Source organism: Coffea arabica, chromosome 7e, assembly GCF_036785885.1.
Source record: "Coffea arabica cultivar ET-39 chromosome 7e, Coffea Arabica ET-39 HiFi, whole genome shotgun sequence".
Taxonomy (NCBI): Eukaryota; Viridiplantae; Streptophyta; class Magnoliopsida; order Gentianales; family Rubiaceae; genus Coffea; species Coffea arabica.
Window position 1 is genome coordinate 5636934 of NC_092323.1, and position 18382 is coordinate 5655315.

Below are 18382 nucleotides of genomic sequence, written 5' to 3' on the forward strand. Positions count from 1 at the left end.
AATCCAAAAAATAATGAATCTCAAATTACATGCTCACTATAATAAATATTTAGTTATTTCAGAAATCTGCAAACCAACACCTTATAAGTCTAAGTTAATATTATTGCACCCCTGAATAAAGGTCCCGATTTCACCGCTGCATCTACCATTATACATTCATGCTAATGCTTCTCCACATTCATACCGCAACACGCATTTGCAACAAAGAGCTTCCATTGAGTACGTTTTGTACTTGAGTTGTTTTAACCTCACTCATTGTTATGTTACATTTCCATGTAAATTTCGTTGATTTGGTATTCAGTTTTAGGTCCACACTATTTTGTTTGGTCATTTATCAAATTATTGATTTTGTTTGGGGAGCTGTTGCAAAGTCCATGAAGTTACTGAGTCCCCTGCATGTACCATTCCTTGAATGTTTGCTGCGTCTTCATCCAAATAACGCATTGAAGGGTCAATCTTCATCCAAAATGCGTACTTTCCCAAGTAGGTCAGAAGACGAGTTAATTGCCCTTTTTCCTGTTCAAAATCGGATTGATGCAGGTCCAAAATCCTACTAATGCTTCTATATATATATATTATATCACTTCAAGCCCGCCCTTAGTTATATTTGTTTAAAAAAATTGAAGTTTGCTCTACTGCAGCACCGGAAGAAATATCAAATCAATCTTATGTTTTTATGAGGTACAAGTGTGTTTTTTTTTTTTTTTTAGTACGATGAAATGTATAGGAGTTTCTTTGTAAATGTAATTAAAATGTGAATATGCTATTTACTTAGTTTTTGGCATGTGAAAAAGTCAAAACTAAGAAAGTGAATTATTTGCATAATTTTATCTCTTTACATTTTTTAATCACTATTTTATCTCACATTCATTATATAAAAAAAATGTTGTAGCAATCTCTTCAAAAATTATCCCAAATAATCTACTATCCAAACACACGTTTTTTGTTTGGTAAGCTTAAATATGTAAAACATTCTAAAAACTATGAAGTATACGCAATATAATTGTTAAACAAAATCATTGCACGAAAAAAAAAAAATTCTTTTTTGTTTTCTTATTAGGAAAAATAGTTGATAACGAACTACATTTTAAATTGATTTTCTGAGAAAATTAATTTTGAGAGCTTGCATATTGAGCTAGTGAAGTAAAGTGTGGTTTACTGACAAACTCCTACATTGGCTGTGAAATCTGCACCCCAGTTTTCAGCTCTCGAAACATGCCTAATCGGTGACTCGTTAAAATCTGTACATCATCCAAGCGTGGAGCTTTTTCTTCAACCTTTGGCGTCCATGGTGTCTAGCTCGCCCAACAACTGGTTCATGACTTTACTTTGAAGTACTATTCTAATTCTTTGTATGGAGTGAATCTCATCCTTCCATCCCCCCTCCCCCCTTGTTTTGGGAATGCAGATCTGATAAGAAGAAGGATTCTCGCTAATTAAATCTCGAAACTTTTCCTCCATTCTTCTTCTGATAGATAGGATTCTAACACTAAATTAATGTCACTGAAGAACACTTCATGGTAGATTCTTAGTTATGCAATATATATATATATATATATATATATATATATATATATATTAGAGTTGCTAAAGCTTTTGTAGTATCTAATAGTACACTTTTCTCATAATTCTGACCAATTTTCCTCGATCATAACATTGGGTGCAAATCCTATAACAAAATACACTGTTAATGAAAGCGGGCTTCTAAGTTAGGGAGAGTCATGCACTAGATCCTATAACAAATCCTATAACAAACCATTGGACTATGATCCAACGGTCAGGGAGAGTCATGCACTAGATCAGTGGTTCAAAATTTACTTAGTGCATTACAAGAAAGTATTTTGCTTCTTATCTTCAAAAGATTCAGATTTGAAAAAAAAAAGGGAGAAAGTATGCTTAAAAGTGCATACTCGGATGCTTTAATTTTATTGCATGCAAAAGGCAAATCTTTCACCACACACCGAAAAGGGCAAAAAAAAAAAATAATAATAATAATAAAATAGACAAGCAACAGAGATAAACGACCCAGAAAACATGAGCTTAAACGAGGAGCAGTTTTAATTATCCACTTACACTAACTGAAAGAATAAACTTTTTCAACTAGGTGAGCCCTAGAAGAGGATCATCCAGTTTCTTCGTGCTTGGCTTTCCCTCCGCTGGGCCGTCGTTTGCATGAAAATCGTTTATTGGCGAAGCCATGGTTTGGGAGCGTACAAATCTGGAGATGCAAACCTTGTGGAATTGACATAATCTAGAGGAGCATGTGCTGGCAGGCCAGCTATGGAGAAGATGCCCATAAGTCGAACCGCTCGCATAACCTTCAATTCCTTGTATTCACGTCCGATGAACATTCCCATCCCAAATCCTCTCATCAGCTCCCAAACACAGATCATTTTTTTGGGGATGAACATGAAGACTGAAAAGTAGTTCTTGTTTGGTACTTCATCAACAATCTGCAGCCCATGAACAATTAAAATATTTAATCCTAGGTATTGATATACACATTGCAGATGAGAGAAAATTATAAATGAGCTTGGGAATGCCAAGGGATTCATTACATCGCCCCTGTAAAGGCTGTTGAAGTAGATACACTTTCCAAAGTGCTGAAAATCGCTCCATGAATTGTCCCAAGGGACTCTAGGCACAAGATCGTTGCAATAAACGATCCTAAAGTACTTGCGCCTGCTGCTCTCCATGTTGTTTTCCACGAATGCTCCAAATCTGGAATCTCCAACTCTCGGTTGACCAAAAGTGTAGACCCCGTCTAACCGCTCCGACAGATCCTATTACTATACCATCCTTTTCTTCAGAATTTCCCGGATGGTATAGTAAGCGTATTGCCTATTCGATTGGGGTATGTTCTTGGGCCAACCACTGCCCCTCTGTAGACCAAGAGCTTCCATGAATCCACAATGCGCCCTCCCCACATTAGGAAGCTCATAATAGGAGAGATCCATGTCTGTAATCCAATCATCAGCAGCAAAGGGTTCTGTACCTCTGAAGGCCACACATATCAGTTCCGAGTCCGTGTCCTTATTTTGTCGAAACAACATTGCTTGTGTTGTTGGTTTCCTTTGGAAAGCTAACCACCACCACCACAAAAAAGGAGGAGGAGAAGAAATAAAAGGGGATCAGTTCCGAATGAAAGACAAATTAAATAATTAACCATCAAACTAACAGCAATTTAAAACACCAGGTTGACATTATTGGACCCCATACGTGCAGCCTTTTGAGTCCGTCATATTATTGCTTTCACATGGTATCTTACGTATTAGTACTATCTAGGCACTTGGAGGATAGGGTTTCGAATGCTCAAAAGCCATGAAACTCGTTCTTAATGAAAGCCCAGCTAATTTTCGTAAACAAGTGTTCTCCAATAACTAATCGTTGCAAATCCCCCTCTCACAAGGCAGCCATTAAAATTTAAAAGTAAGGTAGGAATAAGGAATACTTACCGTTCCAGAAATCGTAAAATCCCATGAATTCCATCTGTGAAAGTAGTTTAACGAGGTCATCAATTGTCACTACATGATATGTAAAGAGATGACTACACTAGGTTATCGAATAAGTAAGAACCAAAACATATACACAAACACGTAACACATGTAGAAAATTGAAACTAAAACAGTTTTACCTTCCAGATTTTCGAGACCACATATTCGATATGAGCGGGGTTCTCGTAAACGACTTTGGCAGCCATTATTGCGAGAGCCGAATTATATCTCGTATCGTCAATTAGGATGTTCTCAGCCAGCTCTTCCCTATCGTCTGAAAGTCCGGTCAGCGACCGATACTTGGGCGAATCTCTATCTGGGGTTTTTTCTGGCCGGCGCCCTACAAAAGATAAAAATGGATGGATACTAACCTCCTTACAGCCTTAATTAAAGGAACAACCATGCACACACGTAATCTTTAATGACCTAGTCGATAAAATATAGTAAAAAAGAAATCCTATCCAGATTGTTATGCTGTACAACAAAACGATAACTAATTTCTTATTTCCTTCACACTACAAGTGTTGGATCTGTTAGCTAGGCGCAAGTCAGACACCAGGATATTCTCTAGCATCAGGTATCAGTTTATGGATCTTAATTTACGTTCATGCTTTTCATTATTCAAGTGTAACTAGAGTCACTGCTGCAATTTATTTTGAAATCCAGTCTGCGTTTGTTCAAGAGGTTTGTTCTTGCTGTGTGACAGTGCACTACGTTTTGGAGGCTTGCGTTTTGAAGAAACCCCACATACTCGAGGTATTAATGGGGAACAAAGGAGTGCTGTTCCTATCACAACTCGCCCTGGTTTGTAGGATTTGGAAGATGGTGGGAGAACTTCCACGTAAACTGCTGGGATAAGACCTCGCCCGCAGATTAACGCATCCATCAGCACACGCACGATAGCATGCATGCATGCCCTTATGTTTGGCATTTTGATGTCTCTATTCTTATCGATCAATGTTCATGAATTATCCAAAAAGCAAATAATATTTGCATTGAGCAAAGTGGGTAGCATGAAACTTGGAAAAAGTCAGGCGAATGAAAGAAAAGCAAGAGCAATAACTAATTAGGAGATTGAGTAGCAGAGTCTACCCCGAAGGATTTTGAAGATAATTCCCATAAAACCGCCATTCACGTACAGCAGGTTAAGCCAGTTCTCGATTGCATGCCCCAACAATGCTAGCGGTCCTGCGAGTATGAACAAGATAATTTGCATCACGACAGAGCCAACTAGAACCACCCTTTTAGGGAATGGTAATCTCGTCCCTCTTGGGGTAAAAATAAATCTTCTATTGTCTGCACGGCTGGAGAGCAAGAAACGAAGGAGATCGAAGATTGTGGCTTCCTTCGGAGCTAGCACCATATAGTGGCTAGCAAATGACCGCTCCTCATTGGAAGCCATTGAAGATTCAACTGTAAAGGCTGGGAGATTAATTAATTGATAAAAGGTTCAGCTAGCAGCTAGTATACAGTAATATGGTCGGACAGGGATAGAGCGATGCCTTTAGTGGACCAGTATATATATAGAGAGATCAGCGATATAAGGCATCGAGATTTTCTTCCAAGTTCATTCCCTCGATCAATCTAGTGATTTGCTTTCGCTTTTTTTTTTTTTTGGATATGGAAAACCCAAATTCCACGTTACGCATTTTATCACCGTTCGTTTAGATATGTACTTATTATTTTTTGTGTTATTATTCTCGAAAAGTTTGAAATTCAAATTAAACAATCAAAAGAGGATAGAGAAAGGTGAAAAAATTACAATGTTCACACAAATGAGGAACTAGAAAAGGACAAGCGTAAAATGCAAGGGGACTGTGTAGTTTTCCCTTGGTAGTGATAAAGGGAAGCCTCTTGGCACCAAAATCTTAAGCGTCGTATAATTTTGTACTAACCAATCACTTCCTCTAAAGGAGATTAGCTTGGGATAGTCGCATTGGCAATCTCTCTCCATTTGGCAAAAGTGCGAGAATCCTAAACACTTCGTGACATGCAATATTGAAAACAGTCGGTACAAGTTGTGTACGTAAAAGAAAATGTAAATTAGATTTAGGATGGAAAACTTGTTGTTTCTATCTTTTTTTTTCCCAAAGTATAACATATTCATATATTTGTTTCCATCTAATGTTGGAAACAAGTTTAGTTGCAAATTGTGCCATTATGTGTGCACACCTATTTTTAGTTCTATATACAAAAGAAAAAGTACTATACTGGAACATGCCACTCAGCTGTCATATATCTTTCATTATGGTTGCTATTGATGATTCCTCCTTGCATCCCTTTTGGATTGTTTCAATGACAGTTTTACAATCAGACTGCACCTCAATTCTCTACCACCCTGCTTCTTTGCTATGTTTTTTCTATTTTTTTTTTCGAAAACGATAACAATTGCATAATATATCCTATCCTAAACTATCGAGAAGGGAGAATCTAGAGAGACTTGTGTTAGAAATTAGCAGGTATACAGATCTTACTAAATCAAAGGAGTGTTTTGGTACCACCTTGAAAGATTTTTTTCGCTGCAAATGGCCACTGAGTGCTCAGTGGTTCTATGTTTTTTCTATCTGAATTTGGCAAAATTGGGAAAACCCAAAACATTACAACACATGCATCGGACAAATATAGCACCTTGGAGTTGTTAGAAACCACCCACTTAGAAACAAGTAGTTTTGTACTAGCCTAAGCAATCATTTCCTCTAGCGTAAATTAGACGCGTAGTTTCGCTTTCAAAGTTAAGACAAGTGAGAAAGCCCTAAACATTACTAATAGTCAGACACCTACAAGCTACGAGATATTAAAATTAGTAATTGTCACTAATATCCTCGGAGTGGTCAAAAGGCCCACCACGCGCCCTTGCAAAAACTGGGTTTGCAGTAACCAACTGCTCCCCATGCCCCTGTGGTCAATTAGATGGGCAATACTTGCGTAGACTCTGTCTACAGGTCGGCCCACATGTAGATTGAGTGGTGGAAAAACTGTCACATCATTCAATTTGAATGAGGCCTCGAAATTATTTCAAGCTCACGTCTCAATTGGGCTTGTAGTGCTTTTAATAAAAAAATACTTTTAGGTGTTAAAAATATTTTTAAGATGGATGAATATTATTCCATAAAATTTGAAATAAAATTTTTTGTGTGAAAAATACTTTTCACAAAAGTTTAAATTTGATACTTTTAGAGTAGTTTTTATGATTTGAAAAAAATTAAATTTAATTATGTTATTCTATATTATAGATTAAATAAAGAAATAGATATATTTAAAATTTTTAAATTACATATTATTCAATATAATAAACATTTATTCAATCATGTCTTCAAAATAATATGCTTAAAAGCACTTAAATATTTAATAATTACTTTTATTATAAGTTCTATTGAGAAAGTACCACAAGCCCTCACCCTACTCTTTCGGTGCAGTCCTTCAAATCTCATGTGGTCCCAACAGATCCTCTATCCCCACCGGCTTAATCCCAACTTCCCAATTTCTATCACTACCACCACCATCACTTCCTCCTTGTACTGTGCTGCCACCAAAAACCAAACACACCACTCTCTTCCCCTTGTTCTATGCCACCACGATCACTGCCCAATCCACCTCTATCGAAACTTGCCATCCACCTCTATCTATCACCTTCTTCTTCATTTTCCTTCTACATGTCTTATTCCCTTCTTTCTCACAAAACAAATACTTTTTTTTGGTTAAACTCATGAGTTTTGAAGAAAACCCAAATGCACAAATTACATGTGAAGTCTAAGCAAACACTACAAAAAATGAGAAAAGAATATAGCGTTGGGGTCAGGTTTAGAAATCTTACAAGAAAATTGATATGGAGTTTGGGAAATAAAGCAAAAGGACAGTTAAAGATGTGATTTTGAAGTGTACTAGTATTTTAAAGCAAAACGATCACTTAAACAGAAAAGAGAGATAAATGCAATTGCATAGTTATGCAGTTTGTCGTTCTGGTTAAGCAAGACGTTATGAATAATTTCATTAATTAATAATGTGACACTCTTTCCTCTCCTACCCATTCCTCCATCACCATCCAACAGCCATATCATTGGAGGAGATGGCAGATTATATCATTGAAGAAGGTAGCACCCATATCAGACATTCCTTTTCTCCTCCTCTTAGACCCCAAAATCCTCATTCATTTTAGTAGATTTAGGAAAGAGTGAATGGCTGAAAAGATCACTCAACTATTAAAAATGGCATCGCTTGATTATCAAACTTTTTTTGTGACAAAAAAGATCACTAAACTCAAATAGACGCGCCAGCGGAGTCATTTTATCAATTTTAACCAGTGAATTATCCGGTTACAAGGCTATGTTGAGTGAAGGAATATTTGTGAGAGAGCAAAAATGTCCAAAAAAGTATGGCTAACATGTTTCTTCCTTCCTCGCAAGGCGTGCCCAAAAAAATTTGCTAGAGTGATTACACAGAAGCCAATCAACTACTCTAACTACTCATAGTAGTTGGTTATCAAGAGAGATTTAAAACTCTACTTGGGTGTGGATCAAGAAATCAAATCCTTTGGCCTGCATTTTAAAAAATTCAAACTTTCTTGAAAAAGTTTGTCAATGTGTGCGTGGGTACCCATCTGGACCATTGTTGGTTTAGGTCTCTTTAGATTCTCTCTCCCTCTAGTATAGAGTAGGAGTAGGTCTAAAATAATTCTATCATATCAAAAAAAAAAAAGATGACACAGAGACTGGAGGTTCGTGATGAAAGAGAATATGAAGAAGAAAGACAATCTCGAAGCCATCAGCGTGAAAAGAGAATAACCTCTTGCAACTCCAGTTTTGCCTAAACAGCTCCAGCAACATCAGCAAAAGTCACACCCGTCTCAGGAACCTCCTGAAACTTTGACTTGGACCTGTCGAAACCCAAAGGCTCCCCAAGACCACCAAACTCACGGGGTACTCCCTGAGCCTGTCGAAAAAGGAAGAACAAGCTAGCAAAAGTGAGAAATGGGAAAAGCAAATACCCAATAAAATTAAACAACCCATTGCCAGAATCACCCTAAAAAACTGAAACGTCAACTCCGTTCATTGCCAAAATGTCAATCAAGTCGGGGTCATTAGGCACAATTACAATAGCTCTGTGGCATTCATGGCAGTGAGCTAAAAGACGCTATCATTTTTATTGAACCTAGCCCTCTCAACTAAGACTGCAAACAAATCGAGTCCCTTCGAATCGAACTCGAACTCAAATTTGAGTTCAAAAATATTAAAATGGCTTATGAGCTCGAGTATAAATATTTTTATTTTTTATTTTAATAGTAAAATTACATTTATATTCCTAATATTTTATTATTTATTAAAAAATATATTATTTTATTTAATTTTAATAAATAAAAATATTTATATTTTATTTTTTCGAACTCGAGATTGAGTTTTAAATTGACAACTTGTCGAGTTCGAATTCGAGTTTGAGTTTGATAAAACTAAGTCAAGATTCAGCGCAATTAGACCAAAATTCAATTCGACTCATTTGTAACCCTACTCTCAACTTTAACCTTCTTGACAACATTCAAGAATTCACTGTATCGCCACTAAGATTCCTCCGAGAGGTCAGTGGAGGGCTGAGTTTGGGACTTTGGGGCAATCAAAATCAAATTTTAGGAAAAGGGAGATGGGTTTGAAGTACTGGGTTGTGGGGCTTTAGCTTGAATTATTGGAGGTAGAGTTGGTGGGACAGCGTTATCCACAACCAAAGTTGGTGGGGTGATTGAAGAAAATAATAAAGCAGCCAGTGTGGCTTTTGATGGAATATTCTTCAACGATTGTGAAATACTATTGGATTTTTTCCCTCCAAGAATTGATTCGGAAATTAGAAACTTTCTAGGCAAAGATTTGTTTTTGGGGTTAGAAAGGAGAGGACTAATGAAAATTTGGACAATTCTGGAAAGGATGGCATAGTTGTTGAAGTTAACGGCAAGATGATCCGCGCAAGGCAAGATGAGATTACCAGTTTCATTCCGAAGCTTTGAATATCTTCAAGAGAATATTGCCTGTCATGGAAAAATTACTGTAGCGATTTGATGTATGTGAGGAAAAAAGGTAATAGGAAAATGTGATCACGGAAAACAACGTAATTTTCTGATGAAAAGCCGCAATCCAAACAAGGCTTTATCTGTCAATGAAAGAAGAAATCAATGAACTTGTAGATCTAAGGGCAAGGCTTGTGAGAAAAAAACATATTTGTCATAGTTTTTGGACATTTTTGCCTGCTCACAAATATTCCTCCACTCAACATAGCCTTATAACTGGATAATTCACCAGTAAGAATTAACAAAATGATTCCGCTGGCGTGTTTATTTGAGTTTAGTGACCTTTTTTGCCACAAAAAAAATTTAGTGACCAAACGATACCATTTTTAATAGTTGAGTGATCATTTCCTCCATTCACTCTTTAAGAAAACTCTCCCATACATTTTAATTGATCCTCAATCATCCTCCTCTTAAACCCCAAAATTCTCATTCTTTGTAGTAGATTCAGCAAAACTCTCCCTAGCATTTTAATTGATTCCTAATCATCCTCCTATTCCTCAAGCAAATCTTTTGTTAGCAACGGTGAAGATTTCATCATTGTTGTAGAAGTGATTACTCGGCGAAACTCCACCGAACCCTGTCTCTGCCGCATTCAAATTTTCCTTGTTTTTCTCACAGAATCTATGGTCTAAAATTATTCTTTCTAAAGCAAAACAAAGTTTGAAGAAAATCAAATTGTCGGAAATTAATAGATCAATGAAAAATAATTTAGTTTATTTGGATTACACATTATTTGCATGTTATTTACATATATTGATTTATTTACATCATCAATGCACTTTTCAATCAATTTTCTATTTCACATACATCACATCAAAAAAATACTAAATATTTTTTCAAAAAATTATTCCAAGTGATCTCCAATCCAAACACACTCAAATGTGATTGGGAGAGTTTGGAGATCTTAGCAAACGGTTGGACGGAGTTTGAGGAAGAAATCTGACATTATCTTCTTCAGCACAAAAAACACAAATGGAAATAGGCGGGGAAAAAGACGGTTTTTGGATACAAATGCCTAGTAACGACGTGGCAAATTTTGAGCCATTTGGCCTATATATGGAGCCGTACATTTACCCAAATTTTTGCCATTTAGACGAGACGGGTAATTTCTCTCTGAATTTGGCGAAAGGGGGTAAAAAGTCAGACATGGCTAGCTGTACATTCAATAATACTACTAAAGAATAGAATCATCAAATAATAGAGGGCCATCAAACTTTGATCCTCGTCTACTCAAAATGGCGCAACGGTTCCCATGAAAGGACTTGTCACATCAAAACTTGGCGTGTTTCGAAGGAGTCTAAAGTTTTTTTTTATCGTAAATAATTTACTTTAATCTAGTTAGTCCGAGAGAAGGAAAAATTGACGAAATTTTTTCATCAAAGAAAATTACATTCATACCAACAGCGGGATGTTGGCTCGAAGGAGTCGAAACAATAATATATTATAGAAAGTTGCATAAAATGGCCCCAGCCCTTTCTCTTTCATTTTGCCCCGGGAATCATTTCGCTTGCGCGTCATGTCATAGCCAAATCTTGTCATTTTTATTTTGATTTTTTTATTTCTTCAACGCTGTAAGTTGTACGGCTACCATTGGGCAACCGTGATCCATCACCTCGTTTGCTCTGCCAAAATTGTCCTTGACTTCAGTTTTTGGTTTCGTGCCATGCATATACAAGTTAAAAAGACTTTTTACCAACAAAATGATTAGAAACCCCTACACCATTTTGTTTAAATTTTCTCTAAACATTATTATACGACTAATTATTTCGAGTGTCACTATTGCTTAGGTGGACTGAGTAGAAGTGTTAAGAGAGACAGCGAGAGAGAGAGAGCGACGGTATGAGTTTGCTTGAATAATTAAATTCAGTAGTTTGATGTGAAGTGTTAAAGGAAATCAATAATGGGTAAAAATGGCTGTCGAATGGCTGTCCGGAAAAGGTAGCCGTATGATAATTCCAAGTACAGTGTCTAAGTGGGCTAAGATTATCTCTGCTGAAAATCTTTTGGTCTCTCTATTTATTTATATCTCAATTCATACAATATTATAAAATTATGCAACTATGTCATTATTTTAACTTTTGATATCTAAATAAATATATTAAAAATAATAATTTTTTAATGAATATTTTGACATTCAAATTACACAAAACATTTAAACGGTAAAAAATAAATTAAATTAGTAACAACAATTTTTAATGATTAATCAAATAGCAAAATTTTGGTTAATTTCATATAAATTATACATATAACTAACACAAGTGAATAAATAATTTTTAAATTAATTTTTTTAAGGTGTAATAGAGAAGTTTTATTCAATCCAATGCAATGGAGATGGAGAGAGGTCTAGTCTTATCTAAAGCCTCACCTACCTGTAAGTTGCAACCCACTTCATCATCAGCTGACGCAATCCCAACTCACCTCATCCCCGCGACCAAATGGACCAGGATGGCTGAAATGCTATGAAGTAGCATCTACTTCCGGGGCATCATTAGCCATGTCCGGCGGAGCTACAACACAAATTTGTCTTAATATGGCTAGTCTGTTAGACGAACAGCTCAGTGTATGTTAACACTGCACACCTTCAATTACGTATAATTTGGCATAAATTTCCTTTTTTCCAGGCGCTAAGGATTTTTAGGAGCAGAGATTTTAGGAGTGGCCACCACACGTTTAATTTCTTGTTGATGGGCATTAGCCTTCTTTTTTCTTGGGCGGCCAAAATTTTGTTAACAAAATTATCTTAATATATTCTGTTTCAAATGATTTTCATCTATTTAAATATATAACATTTAAAATATCAAATATTAACTTTAATTATAAAGGTACGTCTATTTTGTAAATATGCAGTATAGCATAACGAGAATTAATACAATAAATAATTTTTGATTAAATATCTTATAAAGTCACAAATTAATCAAGTTGCAAATTATAAGAAAATGCTCCAATGTCACCCTATGAAAAAAAATATAAGTATGCAATACAAATATAAATATAACTATTTTCATTTAAAAAAAAAAAGATAAAAGCAATATTAACATACCATAAAATTTCATTCTCTTTTCCTAAAAGCAAATTGAGTTTTATGTTCTTTCACATAACTAAATTTATCTATGATTGAATGAGTGATAAATTTTTCAATAACTTCCTTTTCTATGTACATAAATAGGCAATCATTTAAGAAATTATTTTTCAACTTATTTTAGAGTTTTGTCTTGATTATCTTCATAATTGAAAATGCAAATTCTGTAGTTACAGTTAATACAAAAAAAGTGAGAATAAGTTTAATCAATTGGGTTAAACTGTACATTTATATATATCTGCCAATACAGTAATTATTTTTATTGTATCCTGCTGATAGTTATGAATTGGGTCTTTTTATTATAACTAGTGAGATGGCCTTGCGCTGCTGCGTAGGGGAGACTATATTTCCTGTGTTAACTTGCACAATTTTTTGTTGTAGAATATTTGTTGTATGAAAACGGTATAATGTACAGAGTTATATAGTTGTTATAATTGTGGTTTGAATTAGCAAATAATTTGGAAAAAGTAGTAATCAAATAATTTGGAAAAATTGAATAGAAGGAATTTTTTCGGCAATCTATAGTAGTACACAAATATGCTCATATAATGAAGGAAACAATTAACCAAAGAAAAATAATTTCTAGAGTCTTCACTTTCATTAAAGTAAACAGTAATTTATTCATTCTTTGCTTAACAATTGTTTATAGGCAAAATTATTCATGGCAATTAACACATTTAGATAGCATTGCAAATTTTTGTTTGGTTAATTACACGCACAATACGTGAATCATTTTTTTGGAGACAATTTTATTGAAGACAAAACTATTTGCCTCTTTTATCTGTACTTTTGGTTTCAAAAAAAGCACCACTGAGAGCAAACTTTGGAAAATTCACTGGAAGGAGTTTTTCCGGCAATCTATAGTACACAAATATGCTGATATAATGAAGCAAATAATTAACCACAGAAAAATAATTTCTATGGCCTTCACTTTTTACACCAGCAATTAGTGATATTCTATAACTAAATTAGGCTAACATGTCCGCTAATAATTGTCACAATTAGAACTCCAATTATGTTAGTGGAAACACTAAATGGATATAAGTACAGTAAAATACAAAATGTTTCAACAAGCAGCCAAACAAGCACATGCTTTTAACACAGTACTAAGTTCTCTTAAAACACTAAACGAACTGCCAGCACATGCTTGAGCCCGCCGTGCATTGCAACACACTAAAGCAAAGTACAAAGCCATGCAGCAATCCTGCAGGCCCAAGCATACTTTTTTTTTTTTCACCCGCTTGAAAGTATGCTTTTAAACCATTGGGCCGTCGTTTGCATGAAAATCGATTACGGAGAACCAATTGCCCTTGGGTCTTTTTATTGGCCAAGCCATGGCTTGGAAGTGTACAAATTCGGGGACGCAAACCTTGTGGAATTGACATAATCTAGAGGAGCATGTGCTGGCAGGCCAGCCAACCCGAAGAGGCCCATCAGTCGAACCGCTCGCATAACCTTCAATTCCTTGTATTCAGGTCCCATAAACATTCCCATCCCAAATCCTCTCATCAGCTCCCAAGCAGAGATCATTTTTTTGGGCATGAACATGAAGATTGAAAAGTAGTTCTTGTTTGGTACTTCATCAACAATCTGCAGCACATGGAAAATTAAAATATTTAATCCTAGGTTCTGATATACGGCATTGCAGATGAGAGAAAATTAGAAATGAACTTGGGAATGCCAAGGGATTCATTACATCGCCCCTGTAAAGGCTGTTGAAGTAGATACACTTTCCAAAGTGCTGAAAATCGCTCCATGAATTGTCCCAAGGGACTCTAGGCACAAGATCGTTGCAATAAACGATCCTAAAGTACTTGCGCGTGCTGCCCTCCAGGTTTTGTTCCACGAATGCTCCAAATCTGGAATCTGCAACTCTTGGTTGACCAAAAGTGTAGACCCCGTCTAATCGGTCCAACAGATCCTTTTCTTCGTGATACGCCAAAATGGATGGAAACAGGATTGCTAGTGCACCACCCAAGCTGTGACCTGTCACTATAAATTTAGCCTTGGGATTGTTTTTCAAAGCATCTTTCAGAATTTCCCGGATGGTATAGTAAGCGTATTGCCTAGTAGATTGGGGTAGGTCCTTGGGCCAACCACTGCCCCTCTGTAGACCAAGAGCTTCCATGAATCCAGAATGCGCCCTCCCCACTTTTGGGAGTTCAAAATAGGAGAGATCCATGTCTGTAATCCAATCTTCAGCAGCAAAGGGTTCTGTACCTCTGAAGGACACACATATCAGTTCCGAGTCCGAGTCCTTATTTTGTCGAAACAACATTGCTTGTGTTGTCGGTTTCCTTTGGAAAGCTAACCGCCACCACCACAAAAAAGGAGGAGGAGGAGGAGAAGAAATAAAAGGGGATCAGTTCCGATTGAAAGGCAAATAATTAACCATCAAACTAACAGCAATTTAAAACCCCATACGTGCAGCCTTTTGAGTCCGTCATATTATTGCTTTCACATGGTATCTTACGTATTAGTACTACCTAGGAGGACAGGGTTTCGAATGCTCAAAAGCCATGAAACTCGTTCTTAATGAAAAGCCCAGCTAATTTTTGTAAACAAGTGCTCTCCAATAACTACTAATCGTTGCAAATCCCTCTCTCACAAGGCAGCCATTAAAATTTAAAAGTAGGGTAGGAGCAAGGAATACTTACCGTTCCAGAAATCGTAAAATCCCATGAATTCCATCTGTGTAAAAGCAGTTTAACGAGCTCATCAATTGTCACTACATGATATCTAAACAGATGACTACACTAAGGTAGGTTATCGAATAAGTAAGAAACAAAACATACACACAAACACGTAACACATGTAGAAAATTGAAGCAGAAACTGTTTTACCTTCCAGATTTTCGAGACCACATATTCGATATGAGCGGGGTTCTCGTAAACGACTTTGGCAGCCATTATTGCGAGAGCCGAATTATATCTCGCATCGTCAATTGGGATGCTAGCATCCAGCTCTTCCCGGTTGTCTGAAAGTCCAATCAGCGACAGGAACTTGGGCGAATCTCTATCTGGGGCTTGTACTGGTCGGCGCCCTACAAAAGATCAAAATGGATCCAAACCTCCTTACAGCCTTTATTAAGGGAACAACCATGCGCACACGTAATCTTTAATGACCTGGTCGATAAAATATAAGTAAAAAAGAAGTCCTATATAGAATGTTATGCTGTACAACAAAACGATAACTAATTTCTCATTCCCTTCACACTAAGACACTAATTTATGGGTTTGGAGGCTTGCGTTTTGAAGAAACCCCACATAATCGAGGTATTAATCGGGAACAAAGGAGTACTGTTCCCATCACAACTCGCCCTGGTTTGGAGGATTTGGAAGATGGTGGGAGAACTTAATGTTGGGATGAGACCTCGCCCGCAGATTAACGCACCCATCCACACACGCACGATAGCATGCCCTTATGTTTGGCATTTTGATAGCTCTATTCTTATCGATAAATGTTCATGAATTATCCAAAAAGCAAATAATATTTGCATTGAGCAAAGTAGGTAGCAGGAAACTTGGAAAAAGTCAGGCGAATGAAAGAAAAGCAAGAGAAATAACTAATTAGGAAATTCAGTAGCAGAGTCTACCCCGAAGGATTCTGAAGATAAGCCCCATAAAACCGCCATTCACGTGCAGCAGGTTAAGCCCCTGCTCGAGTGCATACCCAAACAATGCTAGCGGTCCTGCTAACATGAACAAGATAAGTTGCATCACGACAGAGCCAACTATGACCACCCTTTTAGGGAATGGTAATCTCGTCCCTCTTGGGGAAAAAATAAATCTTCTATTGTCTGCACGGCTGGAGAGCAAGAAACGAAGGAGATCGAAGACTGTGGCTTCCTTCGGATCTAGCACCAGATAGTTGGTAGCAAATGCCGCCTCCCCATTGGAAGCCATTGAAGATTCTAACTCTAAAGGCTGGGAGATTAATTAATTGATAAAAGGTTCAGCTAGCAGCTAGTATCTAGTCTAGTAATATGGTCGAACAGGGATACAGCGATGCATGTAGCGGACCAGTATATATATATAGAGAGATCAGCGATATAAGGCATCAAGATTTTCTTCCCCACTTCATTCCCTCGATCAATCTAGTGATTTGCTTTTGCATTTTTTGTTTTTTGGGCTTTTTTGGCATATGGAAAACCCAGATTCCACGTTGAGCTTTTTATCACCGTTCGTTTAGATACGTACTTATCATGTTTTGCATTATTATTCTCGAAAAGTCTGTAATTCAAATAAAACAATCAAAAGAGGATAGAGCAAGGTGAAAGAATGTTCACACAAATGAGGAACTAGAAAAGGACAAGCGTAAAATGCAAGGGGTCTGTGTAGTCTTCCCTTGCTAGTGTCAAAGGGAAGCCTCTTGGCACCAAAATCTTAAGGGTCGTATAATTAGCTTAATATAGTCGCATTTGGCAAAAGCGCGAAAATCCTAAACACTTCGTGACGTGCAATATTGAGAACAGTCAGTACAAGTTGTGTGCGTTAAAAAAAAAATTAAAAGTAGATTTAGGATGGAAAAGTAGATTTTTGGCGGAAGTGGGAAAACCCAAAACATTGCAAGAACATGCATTCGACAAGTATGGAGTTGTTAGTTTTGCACTAGCCTAAGCAATCATTTCCTCTAGAGTAAATTAGACAAGTGGCTTCTCTCTCAAAGTTAAGACAAGGGAGAAAGCCCTAAACATTATTATTAATAGTCGGACACCTAAATTACTACGTATGAGATAAAAAAATCAGTAATTGTCACTAATGTCCTCGGAGTTGTTAAGAGGCCCACCCACGCACTCAATTATGGCACCAACCAACTACTCCCACTCCCGCTGTAATAAATTAGATGGGCAAGTACTTGTGTAGACTGGGTTTACAGGTGAGCATGTAGACCGAGTTGTGGAATTTATTGCCACATCATTCAATTTGAACGAAGCCACAAAAGTATTTCAGGCTCAGGGCTCAATTGTAGTTGCGGTACTTTTAATAAAAAAATATTTTTAGATGTTAAAAATATTTAAAAGGTATTTGGTGAATATCGTCTCATAAAATTAGGAATGAAAATTTTGATATGAAAAGCATTTTTAGTGAAAGTTCAAATTTGATGTTTTTAATATATTTTTATTTTAAAAATTAAATAAATTTAATCATTTTATTCTATATTATAAATTAAATAAAGAGATAAATACGTTTAAATTTTTCAAATTACATATTATTCAATACAATAAAACTTATTCAACTATGTCTCTAAATAATATATTTAAAAGCACTAAAACATTTAATAACTATACTAAAATATTTAATAATTTTTTTGAATTAAACGTGTTTTGAAGAAAATTCAAATACACAAATTACATATGAAGTCTAAGCAAAAATTACAGAAAATGAGAAAAGAAGATAGCGGTAGAGTCAGGCTTAGAAATCTTACCAAAAAGTTGACATGGAGTATGGGCAAGAAAGCAAGAAGACAGCTTCTTTTTTTTTTATCGCAACGATATAATTCTTATAACATAATCTAGTCTAATTTAGATAGGCGAAAAAATGAAACTCGATATGAGTAGATATTCCATTGAAGATGGCCAATTAAAACCGTGATATATTGTGATAATTTTTTTGATGGAAGGCAAGTATCGAACACTTGATCGCCGAACCAAAGGCCCAATGGCGCAAAAGGACAGCTAAATGTGGGATTTTGAAGTATACTACTCCCTCCGTCTCATTTTAATAGTTCTGATTTTTTTTCACACAGTTTAAGAAAAAA

At 36.2% G+C, this 18382-nt stretch overlaps 3 protein-coding genes across 5 annotated transcripts; all 3 read right to left on the minus strand.

The window, feature by feature from the left end:
• Positions 1 to 1025: 1025 nt before the first annotated feature.
• LOC113701346 (triacylglycerol lipase OBL1-like) lies at positions 1026 to 4975 on the minus strand. Of its 2 annotated transcripts, XM_072058520.1 has the most exons (6): positions 4587 to 4975; positions 3635 to 3834; positions 3456 to 3489; positions 2559 to 3082; positions 2074 to 2453; positions 1026 to 1410 (listed from the first exon to the last, which is right to left on the minus strand). In XM_072058520.1, exons 1-4 carry the CDS (start codon positions 4894 to 4896, stop codon positions 2790 to 2792), a joined length of 837 nt encoding a protein of 278 aa, XP_071914621.1. In that variant the 5' UTR covers positions 4897 to 4975; the 3' UTR covers positions 1026 to 1410; positions 2074 to 2453; positions 2559 to 2789. The 2 variants fall into 2 exon arrangements, with proteins under 2 accessions (XP_071914621.1, XP_027077750.1); XM_027221949.2 differs by lacking the exon at positions 1026 to 1410 and having other exon boundaries at positions 2014 to 2453.
• LOC113701948 (triacylglycerol lipase OBL1-like) lies at positions 2184 to 2696 on the minus strand. The gene is made up of 2 exons (XM_027222862.1): positions 2559 to 2696; positions 2184 to 2453 (listed from the first exon to the last, which is right to left on the minus strand). Exons 1-2 carry the CDS (start codon positions 2694 to 2696, stop codon positions 2184 to 2186), a joined length of 408 nt encoding a protein of 135 aa, XP_027078663.1.
• Positions 4976 to 13614: 8639 nt separating the features above from the next.
• Positions 13615 to 16700, minus strand: LOC113701656 (triacylglycerol lipase OBL1). 2 transcript variants are annotated; one of them, XM_027222411.2, is made up of 5 exons: positions 16218 to 16700; positions 15466 to 15665; positions 15280 to 15313; positions 14319 to 14929; positions 13615 to 14212 (listed from the first exon to the last, which is right to left on the minus strand). In XM_027222411.2, the coding sequence occupies exons 1-5, from the start codon at positions 16525 to 16527 to the stop codon at positions 13943 to 13945; spliced, it is 1425 nt and encodes a 474-aa protein (XP_027078212.1). In that variant the 5' UTR covers positions 16528 to 16700; the 3' UTR covers positions 13615 to 13942. The 2 variants fall into 2 exon arrangements, with proteins under 2 accessions (XP_027078212.1, XP_071915008.1); XM_072058907.1 differs by having other exon boundaries at positions 15466 to 15747; positions 16218 to 16623.
• Between the last annotated feature and the right edge of the window lie 1682 nt (positions 16701 to 18382).

What these genes read in the sequence shown, in the direction of transcription:
- LOC113701346 (XM_072058520.1), bottom strand. Translation starts at nt 4,896, where the DNA reads ATGGCTTCCAATGAGGAGCGGTCATTTGCTAGCCACTATATGGTGCTA. An exon ending in TATCTTCAAAATCCTTCGGG is followed by an intron (nt 3,835 to 4,586) that starts GTAGACTCTGCT and finishes TATCTTTTGTAG; the next exon opens with GGCGCCGGCCAGAAAAAACC. An exon ending in TGGTCTCGAAAATCTGGAAG is followed by an intron (nt 3,490 to 3,634) that starts GTAAAACTGTTT and finishes CTACTTTCACAG; the next exon opens with ATGGAATTCATGGGATTTTA.
- LOC113701656 (XM_027222411.2), bottom strand. Translation starts at nt 16,527, where the DNA reads ATGGCTTCCAATGGGGAGGCGGCATTTGCTACCAACTATCTGGTGCTA. An exon ending in TATCTTCAGAATCCTTCGGG is followed by an intron (nt 15,666 to 16,217) that starts GTAGACTCTGCT and finishes GATCTTTTGTAG; the next exon opens with GGCGCCGACCAGTACAAGCC. An exon ending in ATTTTACGATTTCTGGAACG is followed by an intron (nt 14,930 to 15,279) that starts GTAAGTATTCCT and finishes GGTGGCGGTTAG; the next exon opens with CTTTCCAAAGGAAACCGACA.
- LOC113701948 (XM_027222862.1), bottom strand. Translation starts at nt 2,696, where the DNA reads ATGGAGAGCAGCAGGCGCAAGTACTTTAGGATCGTTTATTGCAACGAT. An exon ending in ACAGCCTTTACAGGGGCGAT is followed by an intron (nt 2,454 to 2,558) that starts GTAATGAATCCC and finishes CATGGGCTGCAG; the next exon opens with ATTGTTGATGAAGTACCAAA.